At 40.7% G+C, this 21,039-nt stretch overlaps 1 protein-coding gene across 4 annotated transcripts in view; it reads left to right on the top strand.

Moving 5' to 3' along the window:
• The window catches only part of LOC116670473 (regulator of G-protein signaling 6), a 41,862-nt gene that overhangs the window by 6,927 nt on the left and 13,896 nt on the right, over window positions 1-21,039 (top strand). For all 4 annotated transcript variants that reach the window (XM_032501025.1, XM_032501024.1, XM_032501022.1 and 1 more), the window contains one exon: window positions 20,093-20,192. In XM_032501025.1, coding sequence (XP_032356916.1) covers window positions 20,093-20,192 — 100 coding nt within the window. The remainder of the gene's footprint in view (window positions 1-20,092; window positions 20,193-21,039) is intronic.

Here is a 21,039-nt window from a genome sequence, read left to right as displayed (position 1 = left end):
CACACACACACACACACACACACACACACACACCAATAATAGCAAGCTACCATGCAAGGTCTAGAGCTGTAATCGGGCGTTAAAAGTTAGGCCAACAAGGCACGAGCCTGATAGAATTTGGCCCGAGCCTGACAAGTTCATGTTGATTGACAGTTTTTTATTAGTCCAAACCCATTTACAGCCCGACATTATTCAAATGTGCGGACGCAAAAAACTATTGTAAAATTAAATTAAGACCAAACCCACTAGGTTCGGGCAAAGATCTTCAGCTCAAGCAAGGATGAACATCAGAATCAATTTGGTGTTCAGTCAGTGTCTTGATCAGGGACACATTAGATGCTCGATTGTATCCACCGAACGACAACACAAGCATACTGCGCAGGTGTTAACATACAGGTGGTTATTTAAACTATTTAAAAAGTACTATTACATTACTGTTTAAAAGTAATGAGATGTAACCCCAGGGCTGCCAACTCTCACGCATTGGCCGTGAGACACACGCATTTGACTGGTTTCACACGCGCACACGCCACACCCCCGATTTCTCACGCTGAAGTGTCAACCCGGTCGGTCAAATTTATGAAAGATGAGTTTATCTATGTTTTTACCTGTTGAGCCACTTGTGATCGACTAGTTGTGCTTTCAGAGACTGTGAGTGGGTTCAAGAGCGCTCCCTGTCTGTGGAATTTTCAAATTGTCGCAAAATGAGAACATTTTTTTCACGAGCCATCCCAGGTGCATTTCCCCTGCTTCAGGTATGTGCTCTGAGTATTACAGACCCGTCCGGCGCTTCAGGTAGGAGCTCTGATTATCACAGACCGTCCGTCGCTTCGTGACCACTCTCTCTGTAAAGATGGAGGTGAGCAGCGCGGCTGGTAGTGTAGCAACTTCAGTTCATTGTAGTGGACTCGCTCTGCTGGGGGCTGTGACGCGTTGCATCCATGCGTAGTCCTCCGATAAAGAGCAGCGTACAGCCACCTCTAAACTCTGTCAGAGACCAGAAACCCAAATGGGCCTCTGCGTCTGTCAGACGGTCTGAATGAGATCTACCATATCAGCGGAGGAATGACATGCAAAGCAGACTATATTACAACTCTCCACATCTCGGACAACAGAGATGGGAGGAGTTATGTGAAAAAAGTTGTAAATATGAGCAGAAATCTGGTGAAACACACCTGAGCTATACTAGCCTATATATAGCCTACATATAATATATATATATATATATATATATATATATTATATATATAATATATATATATATATATTATATATATTACGATACTGCAACGTTGGGCCACTATTGTGCATCTCTAACCTCTGCATCTCTAAATGTAACTGTAAATAATTAATTTGATGTTTTTTAAAATGAACAAATAGTCTTTATTTTCACAAAAAAGTAAAAACAGTAAGTGGGGCCCAGAGGATGACAGCCAAACATTACTGAACATTGGCACAAAGGTTAAAGGATTAGAATTTATGCAACTCAGTGGTTCTCATTCTTTAGAATTTCAGTGGTCTAAGTTGATCCTCAACATTAATTTAACTTTGGGTCCCTGGTCCACACCAGGGATTCCTGGAACTGTTCACCACAGACCCAAACTTCTCAGCTGTTGCTGACATATGCTACTGTCTCTTCATGTGGTTCATTAGTTTGGCACATTGTGTGGGTCAGTTCTATATTATAAGAAGTTAATAATCATATAATGTAAATGCTGAATGCCCTAAAACCTGTTGATACAACAACAAAAGGCTCCTACCTACAGTTTTGCACATATCATGTAAGACTTGATTTCTCCATTTTTTTTTGCAAAAAACTCTCCAGAAAGTGCCATTAATGGTTATTTTCAAATTTTTTTCCTAGGGGGCATACCCCCAGACCCCCCTGGAGTCCCCCATCACCCACATATACCAAATCCCAATTTAAACCCTAAAGGATAAAGACCAAAGAAATTGCTTTGTAACGGCAAAATATGGGGTTGGCCCCCCCAAAATCTCACTCCAAGGTTTTGGGAAAAGTTGGCAGCCCTGTAACCCTAACCCAGCCTTTTCACCTAACCTTAACCACTCAAAGCTAATGTTAGCTAGCTGCTAACTTCAGTGTTGACGCTTGCAGAATATTCCAGATTTATTAGGTGATCTAGCATCTACCCAGGGACACTCTGACATGTGGACATGTGGACTACCTCCTGAGCTACAGTACAGCCGCACTCAAATCTGTTGCCAACACGCTAAACTACAACAACGTTGGAAAATGTTACCCGCCAAACATTAGCATGTTGTAACATTGTTGTTATGAGCATGCTGACCTTAGCATTTAGTTCAACGGCTGTGGCTCAAAACCACCTCACAGAGCTGTTGTGTTTTTTTGTTTTTACAGCATTTCCCTCTTTCTTTTTCTGCCTCCACCATTTCCTTTGTTCAGTCTTTCTTCTGCTTCTTGCTAATTAATAATTGAAGCTCATTTCAAGCTTTCCATCTTTGGAAAAAATATCTGGTCCTCTGAGACATCATGTCCCCCCATTCATTTCTTCATATTCAGCTCATGTTTTATCATCACTTGGTATTTTTATCCATGTATGTGCTTCCTAATGTTAAGAAAGACGGACTAAAGGGGGGAAAAGTATATAAAGAAAAGAGGGCTTTTAAAAATAATGATAAATCAAGCCAAGCTGAAAATAAAACAGTTTCAAAGGAAGTTGGACAGATCTTTGAATTTGCATGAACAACACAGTGCTGTGACACAAGATAGTGGATGTTGGCTGCTGTAGCAGGAGCTATGGGGGGGGGGGACTAACACAAACTATCACACGTGTCATTCCTTCAGACTGGAAAGATGTTAAATCTAACATAGGGTGAGGGATAGGAGAAGAAGAAATTACTGTAAATACCAACCTTAACCTTCCACATTGTCCACATCAGTGACAGCTGGATGGGTTTAGTGTGATTCAGAGACAGGACACAGAGGGAGTTCCCTTCACTCCTACCTTGTGGATGATAGGCACATACTGGAAATATGCAGATAATTACAGAAGGAAAGAAGAACAAGTGGCAGGAGGATATGGAATTACTGTAAAGCATCATATATTGGCCTACCACAGCAGGGACTGACAGCTGGTTTGGTTTGAATTGCTCTCGTTCTGCTGGTCAGAAGGAAGCTTGCCTATTTGTCTCTGTGCTTCCGCCCCGTGAGTCACACTCTCTTCTCTCTCTGAAGTGCCCCTGAGGCCCATAGAGGGTATATCTCTCCTCTCTTTAGACTAACCTCCACCGGAGGTGTCTATGGGCCACTACACACTGTTCCTGTGCGCACTTAAGATAACACAGTCCAACTGAACGCTCTGGATATCACTTCTGCAGCTGTAGGGACGAGGTACCCCTGTGCTTTATCATGTATGACCGTTTTAACGCCATCTCCACTTGCACACCGGCAGCCTTTATCTGACTCGCTGGTATGGGCTGAACTGTCAGGGTCACACTGAAGCCTAGTGTGCGTGTATGCTAAGTGCCAGTGTGGGTTGCTTTCCTAGTCAGGTCAATAAGATAAAACAACAGTAACAGTGTAAAGCTCCATCTCTTATACAACCAACTCCTGTTAGTTTAATGTGTTGGCCAGTCTCTTATTTCCAGTTTAGCAGAACGACCAACACATGAAAAACCTGGAAGTCCACTGAAAAACAAATCATAATTGGATAATAATTCACAGTGTTTTGGCAGGCTTCGCACTGTGTTGACAGGATTATTCACCTCATCCATAGAGAATGACTGTGACTGAAATAAAAGGCTTTTCTCCAGTGAGGAAAGTCCTCCTTGTGCCAGTGCTTTTTCTGTTCTCCCTCCCTGTTCGCACATTGCTGACAGTGTCCTCTTAAAGGAGCACATTTAATAAGGCAGCTAGTGTTTCTGTGCTCCGTATTTGGACTGAAGTCTAAAGCTGCATGAAAAGGGTGATGTTAGAAGGGATCTTGGTGGTTGGCACCACTGTGTCCCGCCTGTAAATGGGCTCCAAACCCCCCGGAGCCTCCGACTTATCACATGCTAAAAAGGCTGCTTGAGATCGCACTAAGGATGGAGTCCGCCTTTACTACCTCCCACTGTACTCTGAAAAACCACAGCATCTCTGCAGGACAGGGAGCTCACTGTGTTCCTACATAGCAGATTAAATGAAAATACTATAAATGTGGACACAAGTATAGCAGTTGACTTGAAGAGAATTTCAACATTGACAAACAAAGTTTCCATTCACTGTGTTCAAGTTGATGTGTAATGGCGTCAGCAAGGAAACTCTTGCCCAGTTAAACTGTTGTTAATGATCAATGCTAATAAAGATTAAACTCTTGTGTCGTCATGCACAGTAAATACTAATGGATCATCGGAACCGGCACTGATATTAGTGTGTTAAAAGGTGCTGGTCCTCTGTGCCTTGTGGTGACACTCTGACAGTCTGACAGCGGTGACTAGCTGGGCAAACTGTAGCCCTGCAGTAGTGCTGACACACTGAATTAGTGAAAAATAGAATGTAAAAAAAAAAAAAAGCTATTACTTTCCCACATGGTTTTGTCACACTTTAAATAGATGCATTTACAGTAACAGAGACAAGAATTATAAACCTGTATTGCACTCATTTTACAAAGTTGGTGCCAGAGAGGGAATCAATACAAGAAGACTAAAGAAAATGAAAACAAAGATAACGATAGAAAGCATTAAACAAAAGATAGTAATAATAAGAAGAAAGTAATAGTAAAGGCCCTCTCAATTAAAAGAAAAAAACACAAAAACTTCATAAGTGTAGCCTAAAGACTTAAGGTTGAACTCAAAGTCAGTAATGTATGGCGGTGGCCAGACTGGTAGTCACCATTTAAGCCCATGACGCAGTCAATTCAAATGACATCATCAACTGGGCTAAATGCTGCCGTACAGCTTCAAATTGTATAGCATGACTTTATAGCAAAACAAAAAGGATAAATACTTGCCAGTACTGTAGACTAATACATTTTAAAACTTTATACGGAACATTATGAAAACATATTTACAGGAGGTTTACTTTGTAATTGTATTAAGCTTTTCTGTCCTCTTCTTTTTTTACGACCAGTGTTGCGTCATTAAGCCATGGAGATGGATTAACTTTGTGAACTGATCTAGTTTTCAAGGTTGCAGTAGCATCCAAGGCTGATGGGCACAGGCCATTAAAGTGGCTAACCCAATCATTTGTGCGTGCAGAACAAGCCGAAAGTCTGCTTTGAATCAATTCGGCTGATGAAAATTGAATAGTTGATTGAGCATTAAGGATGCCGGAGCAGATGGTTATTTCTCCTGCAGAGTAACAACTTTAAAGCAGCATTATAAAGAAATACTTGTATGATCAGAGATAACAATTCACAGTATGGAGTTCTCACTTTTAGTGAAAACTAAGTGACAATTGTTCAGATACATGCCTGCATCTCACTACTCAAAATCTGACCCTGCCTCTGGAATCCACTCTGCTCTTCCTCTTTAACAACTCCATCTTCTTCATGCTTCAATTTTAGCTGCAACCTTAACTCCCAACTTGTTCAAATCTCTGGGGATCTTGTCAAGAAATGCTCTTCTCCTTGTCCCATTTTCACTCTGACTACACTGCTAATCAAAGAAAAGCCAAGTTTTGTCGTCTGACAGTTTCTTTTTGTTGGTGGTACATTTGATCCCTGAGTTGGCAGACCAGACAGTGATGAGAATGTCCTCAATATGCTGAATACAGCTGATCAAGTATGGTTCTTTGATTTAAGAAAAAAAAAAAAAAAAAGAAGCTGTGTGACACTTGCACGATTACAAGATATTTCATATTTTAATCTTCGAAAGCCTCTCAAGAACATTCGCTCGCTACTCAGAAAATAAAAGAAGTTTTAGAAAATGAAAAATAACAGAAGAATCTCGTCTCATTCATTCACATGGTATTCAAATGGCTTTTAATTACCTCTGACGAAGACAAAGAGCACAACACAGCAGAGTACAGCTTGTCACAGAATGAAGACTGTGAATGAAATTCACTTATTAACAACCTTTTAAATGTACGGTAATTGCAGCACCATCTGCCAACACCGCCATTTGTATTGTTTACAGACACATCTGATAGGATAGAGTTCCACTTAAAATAGAAGGTCTGACTCAGATAAGCGGGAGACAGACAGAGAGGGATAGAGTGTCATCTGTGCACTGTTGAACCACAGGTAATGATGGAGTGTCTGTTGGTGGAGTGGTGTGACTCCCTGTAATTGTCTCTGTGTTGAGGCTGTAGCAGGGATGAGTCACCCATGCCCCAAATGTTAATCACCATGGCCAGCTAGTCTGACTAAATAGGCCCTCAGGAGAGAGACCCAGTCATTTGGCCTCACTCCATGGACCTGCTCCCCCAAACCACATCCCCAACCTCTGTTCAGTTCAGACCACACTGACTCTGTAACTTTGCCTCTTGGGATTTCTTGGTTAAGTTTCCCCAACCTCTAGAAATTAATTGGACAAATGAAATGTCCTTGTGTGTTCATCTTGTTTTGTCGCTGCTGCAGTCATGTGGGTATAAGCTACCCATTTGCCAAAATGACAGTGTTATCCTCTGGTGCGCAGTAGGCCTGCACAATATTGAGAAAAAAAACTGACATTGCGATTTTATTTTTCATATGATTCATATTGCAATATTAAAAAATAGACTAATTTTTACAAGATGACATGAATAGCTCTATTTGGAAATAATAAATAATTCTTGACTACTGGGGTGATTTTGTAAGGGAGTGCATCTACGTAGAAAACAAAAATGAAAAGGGAACTTTTCTTAACCATTCTTTGTTGAACTTTAATGCTTTATTAACACCAAAGCAAGTAAGCGCTGTGAATACTCTTCTGAAGGGATTTTTGAAAGGGAAATTAAATGGTTAAATACACTGATTGACCGGCATGACACCATTGCATTCATATAATACTATCAATCCATGCTAAAGTGAATGATAGTAATAATGCATGCATGTTGCTTCCTCTAAATGTCAGGTTGTGGTCGACTAGCGGGGCCAGCTTGTTTGTTAGAGAAATGAATCAACATAGACTGTGATTGGTAGTTTGCTATGCATGCAGAGCCTGCATGTCACACACTAGCAACTGTGTATCCAAGAACACTTAAAACAGTGTGAATTACGTTATATTACAAACAGACTGCTGTTGTAGATTAGTTTTACTTCTCCAGCGTTGCAGCTCCGAACTGTAACGTTAGTTGGGACAGATGGCTTGTTTCTTTAGGCTAACTATATTAACTAACATTAACGGATCTGTAATTTCAATGACACATAATGGGACAAAATCGCTTCCAACCTGTAAGGGGACAGAAGTGGGAAAAGTTCTTTAGTGTTGCTTTAAAGGGGAATGGTCGCTGGTAACAATCACGTAAAAGGAGAACAGTGGAAGTTTACTTTTCTATCAGGCAGCAAAAAAGTTTAGTGTCAACTTTGCAATGTCCTGTGATGTGACTATTACGTATGCGTACGTCGCGATGTATATGATGAAACAAAGTATCATGCAGCCCTAGTGCGCAGGGAGATTTCATACTAAATTTGTGACACTAGGGAGGCTGGACTATTTGAAATAATGTGAGTGAGTTAGATAATCAGTGGCAGATTTTCCTATTTTTTCTTCCTCAGCTTGAAAATAATAGAAATGTCCTTGTAGGAGATCTTGCTTTGTGCCTACTCCCATTTCCATTTCAATTGCTCTGTCAACAACTCATACGTCAGTGGCCAAATCAATAACAAAGCCATGATTACTGTCATCAAACTGAGTGAGAGCAACACCTCAGTGAAGATGTAACACCAAACCTGGACTCAGGTTTTTCAACTCGGCTTGATGAAGGTTGAACCTGCATTTACATTTTGCGCAAAAAGCAAACTCTATTAGCAATTTGCATGGGGTTTGATTTGCCTGAATACAGTATTTTTAAATTCCACATGAGAAAGAGTCTTCTAAACCAAGTATCATATAACTTCCAACAGAGCAAGAGACCTTTATTAATCCCACATCAAGCAACATCAGCCTCCAATACACCCAGCTTTGAATTTAACACTGGTGCTTAAATGGAAAATGGAAAATGCTTTAAATGGAAATTGGTCTGCGTTAACGGAAATGACAGTAGGAAGGGTGGGCTGGAGCTTTTTAAGCTAATAAACATCAGAATAATTTGGGCTCAAACCATAGAAAGAGAAATGCAGTGACAATGCTGCAGTCGGGTGCAGTGTTCTACAATGCGTTTCAATTGCATTTGTGACTAAAAATAGATGTGTGCAAACTGTAAAAGGTATTTAGGAGCACATATGCAAATACGTAAGGGCATTTTCATACTTGCCATTCTTTGCAGAAGTGGCAGCCATTAGCTTCCATGAACTTCTCTACATTTAGTTTTACATGGTTGTCTTTCTGTTTTACTAGAGCATATAAAGCGTGTATAAAACCCCATCATTTGATACATTTTCATTGCGCCCGTAAAATTCTTTATGCACCTACATTTTTCTACTTAGGACCACATGCTCCTAAGGAAAAAAGTTAGCATTGAGCCCTGGGGTGGTAACACGATAAGAGGCTAACGTGGTTAATCCCACGCTTTGGAGGCACAGCTGGCTGCAAGAAGCAAATGCACATTCATAAATTTGTGATTTGTTTCCACAGTAAGGGCTGCGGATTTGAATATTGCCAGGGCTGTCCCCACATCTGGATTTTCAGAGTTGGTACTTCAAACTAATGCATCGACCTGGAAGGGGTGTATTCATTTGTCATGTGCTCGTAGTTCATTAATTCATTCTTTTTTATAAACACTGAACATTACATTAATCCTGACTCATGTGTTTTCTTCAGTACACCTTACCCTACTATGAGATATATAATATTCACTCAGTGCACCTGCAGAGCTTTCGTCTCCACACCAAACTCCTCTATCTGCCTTGTGTTTTACCTGTAAGACCCACATTTGAATGCCTTTGTTCATCATACGTGATGTGCTAACATTAGATTTCCACAGTCAGTGAAATCAAAAGTGTGGACAATTTGCAAACTTCACCGCTGAGTGAGACTGTGGATTATCCAATATTTTTTCCCCTTTCTCTTTTTTTTTGTAATTTTTTTTGTTATTCTTTCTCTATGATATTTTATTTATAGTTTATGTTAGGAATATCCCAAGGCCTGATCTGAGAAGTGCTTTTAGCAGTTGCAGTTGTGGAGGAAATAACTAGACAATTCTGATGAGCAAAGTCCCAAAGCAGATGTGGCTGAGCAGATTGCCTTCACAAACCCTTGCTAAATTACAGCCAGCTGTCACACACAGATAGCATACAGCCAGGAATGAACACTTCTCTTCACTTTGAAAATATGTTGAGAGGATATTAGATCACAATGCATGGCCAGTCCCTTTCTAGGAAGCTTATTCAATAATTCAAGCGGACGTGCTAGTAAGGTTGCAAATTTTAGCTTTGCTGACATAATAGATGGTTCATTTTTGACTCCCCTGAGGTGGAAGAATAAAAGATTTATGAGCAAATTTGGTTGCTGCCTGGCAATGCATTAGCTAGTCCTGAAGGTGGTCTGTTGACATTACAGATAATCGATTGCCATTGAGTAAGGATATGATGCCATTAAACATACTGTAGCGCTTTTGCTTTCCTATTGGTTCTATCATTCAGTCAGTCAGTCAGCTTTTTAGGTAATTCAGCTTTGTAACATATGCTCTTATAAAACACAGGTCAGTGCTGCTGACATGTCCTCTGCCGGTTCCTATTAGGAGGAGGAGTCATCCCCGTAGGGACTAAGGGCAGCAAAGCACATTACAGGTGTGTGTCGCAGCCGGCTCCCCTGTGGCAGTGCGAGATTAGATTTTACTTCCACATGTCAGCCCAGCCGCCCAAATTTCATTACCTCTACCTGTGAGCTGGAAGTAACAAGACTTTATTGCCAGCATTCAAAATCTGTCACCCAGCAAGAACAGAGTTGTTTTCACAGCACCCCACCAGAGTTGAAATTATGCTCGAGGAAAAATATCCTAATTCTGCACAGTATCACACACAGAACTGCTGGCGAATGTGCTGCTCGCTGTCTGACAGCAGCCTCGGCTTGTGTGAGCTTCTAAATATCTGCGCTGGTCCAGAGGCACATATTCCCCGTGCGCTCTGCCACGCCTCCTCTCTCTTTCATAACAGCCCTTTTCACTTAGTCCCTCTTTTGTTGTCACAGGAACAATCCTTGCCCCTAAGAGCCTGTCAGCATTCCCTCACTCACAGTGGCAAACCAACACAGGTAATAAGGACATCAGGTCTGCAGTTACAGCAGTGTGTGAGTGACAGTTGTACCGCAGTGGAAATAAGGTGGTGGGAGGGAATGAGCTTAATGATACACAGCAGAGCTATAAAAATCCTCTCTTATACCAGGAGAAATGACAGAAAATCCATGCATCTTGGAAGGTCAGCGGCCTCTCTTACTCACTGATTGATGTCACTGATGATGCACGTGAATATGCAAACAAAGAAACGTCATAATATTGAGCTGAGGTACGTAATGTGTAGACGAAAGAAACCTACCGTCTCCAGCAGAGAGAGAGAGAGAGAGTAAGCAGCAGATGGTGTTTTAAAATGATGACATGAAAAAGAAAAAAGCATGGCTTTAAATCAAAACTTGGCTAAGCGGATGAATATGTGATGCATCATTTGGCTGTGAAGTGCCTCTACATGTTACAAACTATACATGCACACGTTAGTCATTCAGCAGTTCGCTAATGATGTATGGAGCTGAGCGCAGATGGGAGAGGCCGGACCTGCCCGCCACTTGCATTTCACTGTTACCAGATCTACATCTTGTTGCTGTAATCAAAAACCATGTATCAACGCTTCAATAGAAGGACACATTGATTCAAGTACAAGAGGAAAGACTAGCTTTGACTGTGTTGCCAACTACTACAGATGAAGTAGAACTTGGTGAAAATATTGAAAGGAAGGAGATAGGTTCTCGACTTCCAGATCTCCCCTCTCCTCTGAGATGTCTCAACTCTGCGATGGCGATTTGTCTCTTGTGTCTCCATCATCAAGAACAGGCTTGTGGGCCCAGTGAGGGAAACCTAGGTTTGATGAGGTTCTGTAAACCAATTACCACCACGAGTGGCGCGTCAGGGGACGACGCCAACATCAAAGATAGACAGATGATCCTCACCCCCAAAAAATAACCTTTCTAAAAATGATGTTTCAATCGAGAAAGTGGAAAAGATTGAAACTGAACTCCAATTCAGTATCGCCGGTGTGTAAGAGTTGTTTCCATGAGCCACTGAGCTCCAGAATTTCCAGCAGCAGAGAGAATTGTGCCCAGTCTGAGGCCCCCCATAGCGTCTCTAAGCGGCAAGCATCTTCATCCACATCCTCAGAAAAACACAGTGTTATCCAGTGCCACCCGACACTGTTACACCATTGTCGATTTCCACTTTTACATTTTAGCAGCGTACCTCTGTCTTGCATAACAGTCAACACGCTGTGACTTAGAGGCAGGACTTTTTTTGTCCCATGATCGAGAGACTAGGGAGAAATAATAACTGATGAATGATAGAAAACCCTCTCTGAAAAAAGAACTACTTTGAAACTGACAATCAGGCAGATAGCAGCAGATGCTTTTCGCCTGGTACAATCTGTTCACTTTCTCCACACCGCGCTCTTGCATCCCACCTCTCCCTCTCTGTTGTTTTTTTCATTATTTCACACGCAAATAGCCTTCCTTTGCTTTTCTCCCCTAATTACAGACCAGTGGCTGTAAGGATGCTGAACCTTATTAGGATCCGAACCTTTACAGAGTCCCACAGGCACTCAAAATGCAGGTGGCGTGAGAGGTTATTGTAGAATGTGACTGCAGAGTGAAAGCTACCATCCTGCATTTAAATTGCTGTTTGTAAATGACCTCGAAGGTAAATCTTGCAGAGGACTGAACTGCAGGTCACGTGATTCTATCTCTCAGGAGCAAACTGAAATAAAACCAGATCCGTACAAACCGGCTTATAAAAGTAGCCAGTCAGATGTGTGGCTGCTGATGCTCTTCATTTCAGAAGGGTATCTCTTTTGAAAGTAGCCCCTGTATCTGCACAGACCACTTGGTTTTAGAGTGGACTAGCTATTCAGAGGAGCAACAGACCCCTGTTTTCCCTGCACTCAAGCCCCTAGCAACCCGTGGAGTATCTGACAGACCTTTACAAGAGGGAGATGATCTTTTTCTGTACTCCTTCAGTCTAATCAATAGAAAAGTGACCTAATGATTCACTGTGGTTTGTGGGTAGGCTGATACTCTCTTGTGTATAGATCGTCTTAACTTGGCAGCGTTTCGTATTTGCATTTTGCTTGCAAGAATTGTTCCAACCCCAAACCTTTGATTTGAAGTATCTCCTTGTATTTTGGGGAAACACAAAGGGAGCTTATTCATTTCTCCTTAAAAATAAGACAGTCAGAAAGCAATGACAACAAGATTAACCCTCCCTTCCACAGAGTTTATTTAGTCAAGCCTTAGTCCTGACTTCCTGCCCATGCCGGAGCCAAATTTGAACTTTTAATTGCTTAGCTTCTCTTTGTCAGGGATATGGAGACTCTAAGCTGACACACGCACACAATCCATCCCATCTCCAAACTCTCCACATCACACCCAGGTCTGTCACCATAAGGGATCCTCAACTGGCCCCAACAAGTGACAAACTTCCTCATCAACACTCTCTGTCCTAACATATGGGTGTGGTTGGTTCAAAGTAAAGCGCAGCAGCACTGTTGGACACTTCTGGATGTCAGCATGTTTCCCCGAGGGGCATCCAGCTGGATGGGCAGTCAAGCAGCGACTAATTAGACTCGTAGTACAGTCCTATGCCTCTGGGCCTCTTTGTCAGGACAGCATCTGCGTTGTGCTGTCGCCACTTGAGCTAAAGAGATTGTTAATTCCTAGTATATGATTAAATTACACATGAATTCACAGGGAAACACCTTACTTGAGGAAAATATGTGACTGGACATTTTGACTCAATTGTTGGGCGGCTAGTTTGCAGGAATAAATGTGAAAGGTATTGTTTACATGTTTACTGATGGGAAGCACAGATTGCTTCCTAATGCTCTTTTAATGTGTGTCATCCTTAAAGAAAACTGAATAAACCATTTAAGCAGAACAATACAAAGATGAACTCAAGCCTACATTTAACCTTCAACACTCTTTTCTTGAAATGTTGTGGCCCTGATTCGGGTGATTAGGATAAATAATTAACTTTAGTGCATCACAGTCCATCACCACTAATGATTACAGGGATAACACATGAAAGGTATTGGCAAAAGGGAAAATGGATTCACTGAAGTGTAAAGCCATTTTTTTTCAGCTGCAGCATATAATGGGAAAACAGTTTGTTTATTGCGGAAGAGAAAAGCTGCAGGGCGGTCCTGTGGAGATGGCAATTTGGAGAAGAGATGGATCAGTGAATATGTCTCTTTTTCAACATAGTTGATGCCTTACTGAAATGCAATGTTTGTAGCAGGTGACCAGTTTTTTTTTGGGTGATAATAAGAATCGGCCAGAGTTTTGAAGCAACTGTTTATGTCTTTGTGCATGTGTTCATACGAACATGTGGTACACATGACTGTGGCTACGTGTCAGTGTGTGATCGAGTGCAAATGTGATTCATTCACACGTCTCCAACGCAGTATAAATTTCCAACCATCACGCTCAGTTGGCAGGGCTTTTCCAGTTGCTGTGTTTGCTGCTGTCAGTGTCTCTCCCTAGTGTGTCAGATCCAGCTGAGAAGCTCTCACAGTTCCCTCATCATGACTTGGCATGCTAAGAGAGTTGGATAGTGGCGGGGTGGAGAGATGGGGGAGAGAAGGGGGGGGGTCTTCACTCTTCAGCAGGCTTCATTCTCACCTTGTTCCCCAGGGCACCACACACCAGCTGGAACTCACTTAATTATGCACACGGCATGGCGCAGAGGTCAACATGGCCCTCAAAAATAGTGTTGTGTGACCGGTTGTTGTACTTTGGGAAAGCAACTTTATAGTATCTTGACAAGTTATAGGCTGGGACAGAATGTGTTTAATGTACTGTACATATGTATATATAATGTGATTATATAGTCATACAAAATGAGTACCTTGTAAACTTAATCATAATAAGTGAAGACAAAGTAACCATGAAAACTACAATATATTGGGGTTCTTGAGAAGAATAAAGCGTGTGTCTTTTGTAAATTTTGGGGAACAGTGAATAGGTAGATACAGACACAGTTTGATGAGACCTCATGGGTATCATATTAGCAATGAAAAGTTCATTAACTAGATATTGCAGCACTTTTTGTTGTCTGTCAAAGAGCGACAGAACACTTTTTACACAACACATTCAATGTGAAATGATGTGCCGTTTTATTAATTATTTAAAGGAATACCAAGAACAAGGAATCCGTTTTTATTATGTAGGAATGCACATCAAAGAAAACATGTATTATGTTTGCAAAAATTCAAATACATTCAGAAGTTAAAGTGAACAAGAAGTACACATGAAACAAAAAAGAAAGCTACAAGCTAACTGCCAAGAGAGGTTACTATGTTATTGGTGTCCTAGTAGCCTCTGGAAACAGAAGTACTGCAGAAGCCAGTGCTTATGACAACACACTAAGAGTGAGAGCATCCATTGGGAAGAGTACTGTTCTATGCGCCAGCAGGGGGTTTAGTGCAGCCACAGGCCCTCACTGTGAAGAAACCGAGTGTAACGCTGGACAGGGCAATGCAGCAAACATACAAAAAAAAAGTGTGCAGTTTAGTGCTGCTTTGATACAAGGAAGGCATTAAAAGTAAGTAAAGCAGTTTATATTGATGGAGGGCAAAGCTAAAAAGTTCATCAAGGTCATAGAAGATGGAGGCATTCCCCACATGTCTCTCAAATTAAGGCATTATGTGTTTGTTGTAAAGTGTATTTGTTTAAAAAGTGAGGAAGGTACAATGGATGGAAGTAGTGTAAAGGATTCAATCAATCAATCAATCAATCAACATTTATTTATATAACACTTTTTCAACAACCAGCAGGTGTCCAACGTGCTTCAAATCAGAAGCTAAGAATTAAACAACATATCATCCAATTAAAAAGAATGAAATGTAGAAAACTGTAAAATGGTTACACAGATTCAGAAACTCGTGGTTCAGGACTGCAGGACAATTGCAGCCTCCATCATGTGTGACGTGGTTATAACAATGCTCCAAACCTCTCTGACGTTAGAATGAACTGTATTCAACTGTAAATATGTGTGTTGAGGTCAGATGATGAATACTCATTCACAGCAGCATTTCCATTTATTGTTGAATGTCATGATTTATTCATATTTGATCAGACTCTAGAAGGTTACACTGCAGGAACTGAAGATAATGTATTGACAACTGGAAATTATTTTTGAATGTCAATGGAGTAGTTGAGACTTGTTTAAGATTGTCTCTTAACAGGGCTATTATTTTCTCTTCAGATTTTAACAAACAGGAGAAGGACTGTGCTCCATTCTTCTTCTCTAAGAACATTATGTCATGCTGCTGCTGTATTTCCACTGAGCATTAACATTCTGCCAGATGCTCCCATTTATAACAGTATTATTAATACATTCCCAATGAATCCTAATACATTTAAAATATGGTTGTGTTGTTATTGTCAATTATTTAATAATGGAGCGGGATTTTCTGTTATAATGACAAACTCATGTACAGTGTTGGGGAAGTTATTTTTAAAAAGTAGTGTTTACTTGTTACTTCTTAAAAAAAGTCATCCGTTATTTTACTTAGTTACCCTCTATGGAAAGTAACTTTTTAAGTTACTCGTTATGTTATGTTACTAATTGTGTAGGCCTACATAAAGTTCTACTATGGAGGACATAACATTTATTTCTTTTGTGCTTTTTAGAATAAAAAATAGTATCAAGAGGCTCCTTTGGAACAACATGATGAAAACATGAGAAAACATTACTCATCTAAATCCAACAGAAAAAAAGATTAACTTAAAAATGGCTTGATGTTGATGAGTTGTGTAAATAAATAATATGGCATAATACAGCTTAGAGGCAAAAACATTTTAGCCAAAACAAAATCCAGCATAACTTAAAGCATGACTAGCCTCAGAATAATAAAAAGGCTATGTTAACTGAATATACTGGCAGATAGAAATGAGGGTATTAGGCATAGGCTTGAGCTATGTCTATAGCATGGGTGGCAGGCAACCTATTGGGTGATTATACCTCATCAGGAGCAGTCTTTCAAAATGTTATCTTAATGTCTGTTTCTTCTGGGGGTAAGCACAAGACCTCCCAGCCTGAACAGCCTTTCCACCGGTGCACTGGATGGTGTGGCAGTGTTGTATTTCATGAACACAACTTTGGGCAAACGGTTGAGAACTTCTAACTTTTTAATTCCCTCATTAATGGCAGTGGACAAAAGTTTCTTGAAGCAGTGGGAATACCTCCCTCAAAAGTTAGCGTTGGCTGCTTCTCTCTTGCCATGATTGTCTACCACCAGCCTCTGTCAGGTACCGTGTGAAGCTTGTGACTACTGCACAAGCGCACAGCTGAAAAGACAGTGTCGCTGTCAAATCTGTCCCTGGGAAAAGTAACGTTGCGCCACATTGAAAACATTTTGTCACCAAATTTTCAGTAGTAGCGTGTCACACTACTAATTACAGTAACTGTAACACGTTAACGCATTACACACAACACTGTTAATATATAGCTTTTGAGTACATTTAAACACAAATGAATCCTTGGATACTCAAAACAGGACAAGTATTCACACACAAGAAGAAAAATAACATGACATCTTTAGGTGTTTGAGAATGACTTGGCAAACCGAAAACTTTTTAAAGCCTCAATGGTATTTTGTCTTCATTCAGCTCCCGCTGACGCGTCATACTTATCTCCAGGCCAGATAAGTATCTTTTCGCTCGCACCTGCATGTCCTTTGATTCCTCACAGACCTGCATGTCTTGTAACAATGACAAGTGGGCCCAAACCCCACTGATGACAGCTGAATCTTTAATGACGCTATTACTGCCTGATACATCTTTTAGCAGCCGCTGTCTCATTTCTGAAGACTGGGACAGTTTTTAATAGCTTCATCTGTAGCCTTTTTTGGAAAAAGAGCACAAGATTTCAATTAGTAGAAGAGTAGAAGTGAATGTTTCTGCACTTACGGCCTGCCTACCAGAGTTCAACCTGTCACATCTTCTCGATGGTTGTTTATGTCAATGACGCTCTCGTTTAGGTTTTATTTCACTTCATTAAGTACCAATTACAAAAACCATATTAAAGGAAGTGGTGATCTTGTTTTAAACATTGGAGCGTACAGGCCTTTCCTGACATTAATGTGGAGTAAATGCTTTTTATTGACCGGTGGCCTTAGTTGTCGGTATTCATCTCAAGCTGCTCCCTCACATTCTCCCTACACCTTTACCCTCCTACATGTGCCATACAGAGTTGCTAGTGCTGCCCTCAGAGCCATAAAAGATAAGATGAACAACACACACACACACACACACACACACACACACACACCTACACACAGACACAGCCATGTATTGGTACAAATTTGCAAACACGTGTGCAGCAAATGCAAACATGCGGTGGTAAGATACACAAGTGTTCTCCTGAGAATCATTTATAGAGCTCGGTGGCGAGGGGCAAAGTGCTGTTATCGCATGCTAGCAGCAATTTTCATCTCTCAAAAACCCTCCACACCAAGCTGCAAACACCATTAGCTTGTACATCCAGGAGATACGATGTGCACTTTCTGTAGCTTTGCCAAGTACTTCTTGTCTGCTGTCATCCTGTAGGGAGATAATGAGTCCTTCTTTCTAAAGCCTACTGCTATATGCAGTCCAAGGTCCATTATTACATGACAACAAAAGGACTTAATCCTTTGCATGTTGCTGCGTCTCAGGGGATTTGAGGAGTCCTTCAGAGTTGGATCAAACAGAGCGGATGTCAAAGATGTTGCCTTGTTGTTTTACTTCAAAGGAAAGATTGTGATGTGCTAATCTGTCGTGCCACTGATTGTTCTCATGTAAAACAGTTTATGCTCACATATAGGCGAAAGCAGGCCTAAAATACCAAGGCTCTGTTCACAACACAGAGGGCAGATGCCCCCTCCTCCTGTGAGAGATTTATCAACAAGAGTTGAGGCAGTAATTCTCCACAGTGGATGTTCAATAATTGATACCACGACACACTCTCAAGCTGATGGTGGGAGATTGGTAATTGTCTTGCCACAAAGTGTTCTCCCCCTCCTCTCTACTCTGCATTATGTGAGTTATTGCATCCATATGCATCAGGGTGTTTTGTTGTAAATTTATGGGCTGCATATATAAATCGTCCATTTAAGACATTGCCAGGCAGGATGATTAACTTTGATTGTAATGGTGGTTTAGTTAATGTGCTGCGGTATGCTGCTCTCTCCGCTTGTTGTTCTCTCTTTACCTTCCTATCCACTTTTGGTGTTGGGTTTAGAAAAATGTTGCAGAATTTTACAAACAAACATTTTACAGGAAAAACACTCATTTGACACACAAGCTTGACATACTTAATCCCAATCGGACATGTTGGTCAATTCCAGCAGACTGTATCTATTGGAGGATTCTTCCTTTGGCAACCATAAATGTTTATATAGAATTTCACACAAATCGATCCTGTAGTAGTGGTGAACTGACTGACCAACAGGCTCACCGACATTAGCTGTTCATAGAGGCTAACATGGCTAAAAAATAAAAGTATATACAGTAGCCTGATAGGAGAAAAAGAGGAGTGTTCAGAGCCTCTAAGTTCAACCCAAATCACCCAGTGAGCTTCGTCATACTGTAGTAGCGTGTATGCTTGTGTTCATATGCAGGTGAGCGTGTACGTGTACAAGTGTGCTTACTTATTAGACAGATGCTTAGGGAGCCATAAAGAATATTATAGCCTGTACTGTCAAACCACAGCAGCTACTCTACTGCATATGGTTGGCTGCAAGTATGCAAAATCATGACTTTTTTTATGTAGATTGATTTCTACATCAGAGCGCTGACTGCTCACATCAATACATGAGCTGACTTGACTGCTTATGCTCTACAAACAACTGTTTAAGGACTTGACCAAACACAATTATTTTTTAAATAAGTGATGAGTTTCTGTATGTTTGTGTGTTTAGCACTTTGTATAGGGATTTCTGCAAAGTCATATGTGTGTTTGTGCATGTGTGTCCATGCACTTTAGTGACTTGATGTTCACTTGTTTACTGTACTGTGTACTCCCCTGTGTAGTGGCAAGCTGTGCCGGGCCTTACTTTAGGCGGCTGATGTGTGATGTGTTTGAGTCTCTGGCTGTGTCGGAGGTGTGATGTTTATTTCTGCCTCTGGGGAGTAACTATGACAGCCCTTTTCAATTGGCCAAAGCTTCCGACTGAAGCCCCTGTTACAGATAAATAAATCAACCCAACCTGTGGTTCTATTACCATGCATATATATATATATATATATATATATATATATATATATATATATATATATATATACGTCTGACCCATGCTTCAACACTTATCGTCACCTGTAGGGATATAAGGATGTCCTCAGGTCAATTTCAAGCATCACTAGCCTTGTGTCCACTGGGTATTACATATATTTCCAAACCCTTTACGTTATTTTCGGTTTCTGCTCTATGGAGCATTTTAGCATCTATAAACTCATTGTTTTGGTTTTACAGGCTACAATTTTACTGTTTTTTAATTTACTCTCACCGCTAAGAGAAAATTACAAAAACAGTTTATTATGCTGCCAAAGTAGCCAAAATACCAGTAAACTCAATCCTGAATCTAGTGTTTGACTTCAAGGCACCTTCTGTAATATTTAAAACTTGTAAAAAAAAAAATGTTCTCACATTGGATGTTTTTCTCTTCTATCACTGATGAAAAAAAACCATAAAGCATAAATGCACAGTAATCCAAGTTATGTAGTTAGAACCATTTGAAATGGTTACTGTAGTAAATAGAATATGTGATTTTTTTGGTTTTGTTTGTATTTAACAAACCCTCTGGCCTTCCCACAGATAGAAGACATTGTTACACGAATACAAGATGAGAAAGCAGGAGGTGTAGCCATTCGGACTGTCAAAAGCTTCCTCTCTAAGATCCCCAGTGTGGTGTCAGGTTAGTATTATGTGTGCGTAGGTGTGTATGTGGTCATGCCTGTTTACTGTTTGTGATTTCCCATTTATATACAGTATGCTGTAGTTCACTGTGTTTCTTCCTTAATGAGAACTTGCCTTACTCCTTCACCCCCCTCTTTCAAAACCACTCTCAAATCCTACTTATTCAAACCTGCTTTTAATTTATGATTATTGTTTTAGTTTTTAGTGTAATTGTATTTAGTATATTGTTACTGCTTTTACTGTTTCTGTCAAAGAGCCTTTGAGTACCTTCTAAAAGCGCTATACAGAAAAAATTTATTATCATTATTATGATTATGTGTGTGTTTGCCTTTGTCTAGAGAAAACGTATGACTCACTATCAGAGAAGCAAATATGACCTTTTGGGCTCAATTAAATTGCTGCTTCTACAGTTGGAGGGAGATGATGTTTTAACCAATAAGCCACTGAGGAAACTGCCTTTGGTGTGCTGCCCTTGTCACACTTTTTTCTCCTTCTTTCTGCCTGTGTCCATCTGTGTATGCACTGTACTCCTTCTTGTGTTTGGGCATCTGTGTGTGCTTGTGTATGAGGATGAGTCACCAATGTTGGACGACGAGGTCACTCCCACTCTCCCAAGGGTTGTTTCGGAGTCACTGCTTAACATGGCTCCCCCAGGCCCGATGCCCTCACAATCATTCTCAGCAGCCTCTGCCAAAGCACAAAGACCTGGCCAAATATAGTGCTGTTGAGGAGCAGAGAGAGAGGCAGGACTGCAAACCTGTTAACATTATGTTTTTATATATGCTTTGACCCACAGCTTAGAACGGAGACAAACTCACAAAGACTTCCTCAAAGCTCATTACTGT

The sequence above is a fragment of the Etheostoma spectabile genome, chromosome 20, assembly GCF_008692095.1.
Source record: "Etheostoma spectabile isolate EspeVRDwgs_2016 chromosome 20, UIUC_Espe_1.0, whole genome shotgun sequence".
Classification (NCBI taxonomy): Eukaryota; Metazoa; Chordata; class Actinopteri; order Perciformes; family Percidae; genus Etheostoma; species Etheostoma spectabile.
This window is presented reverse-complemented; position numbering and strand designations above follow the sequence as displayed.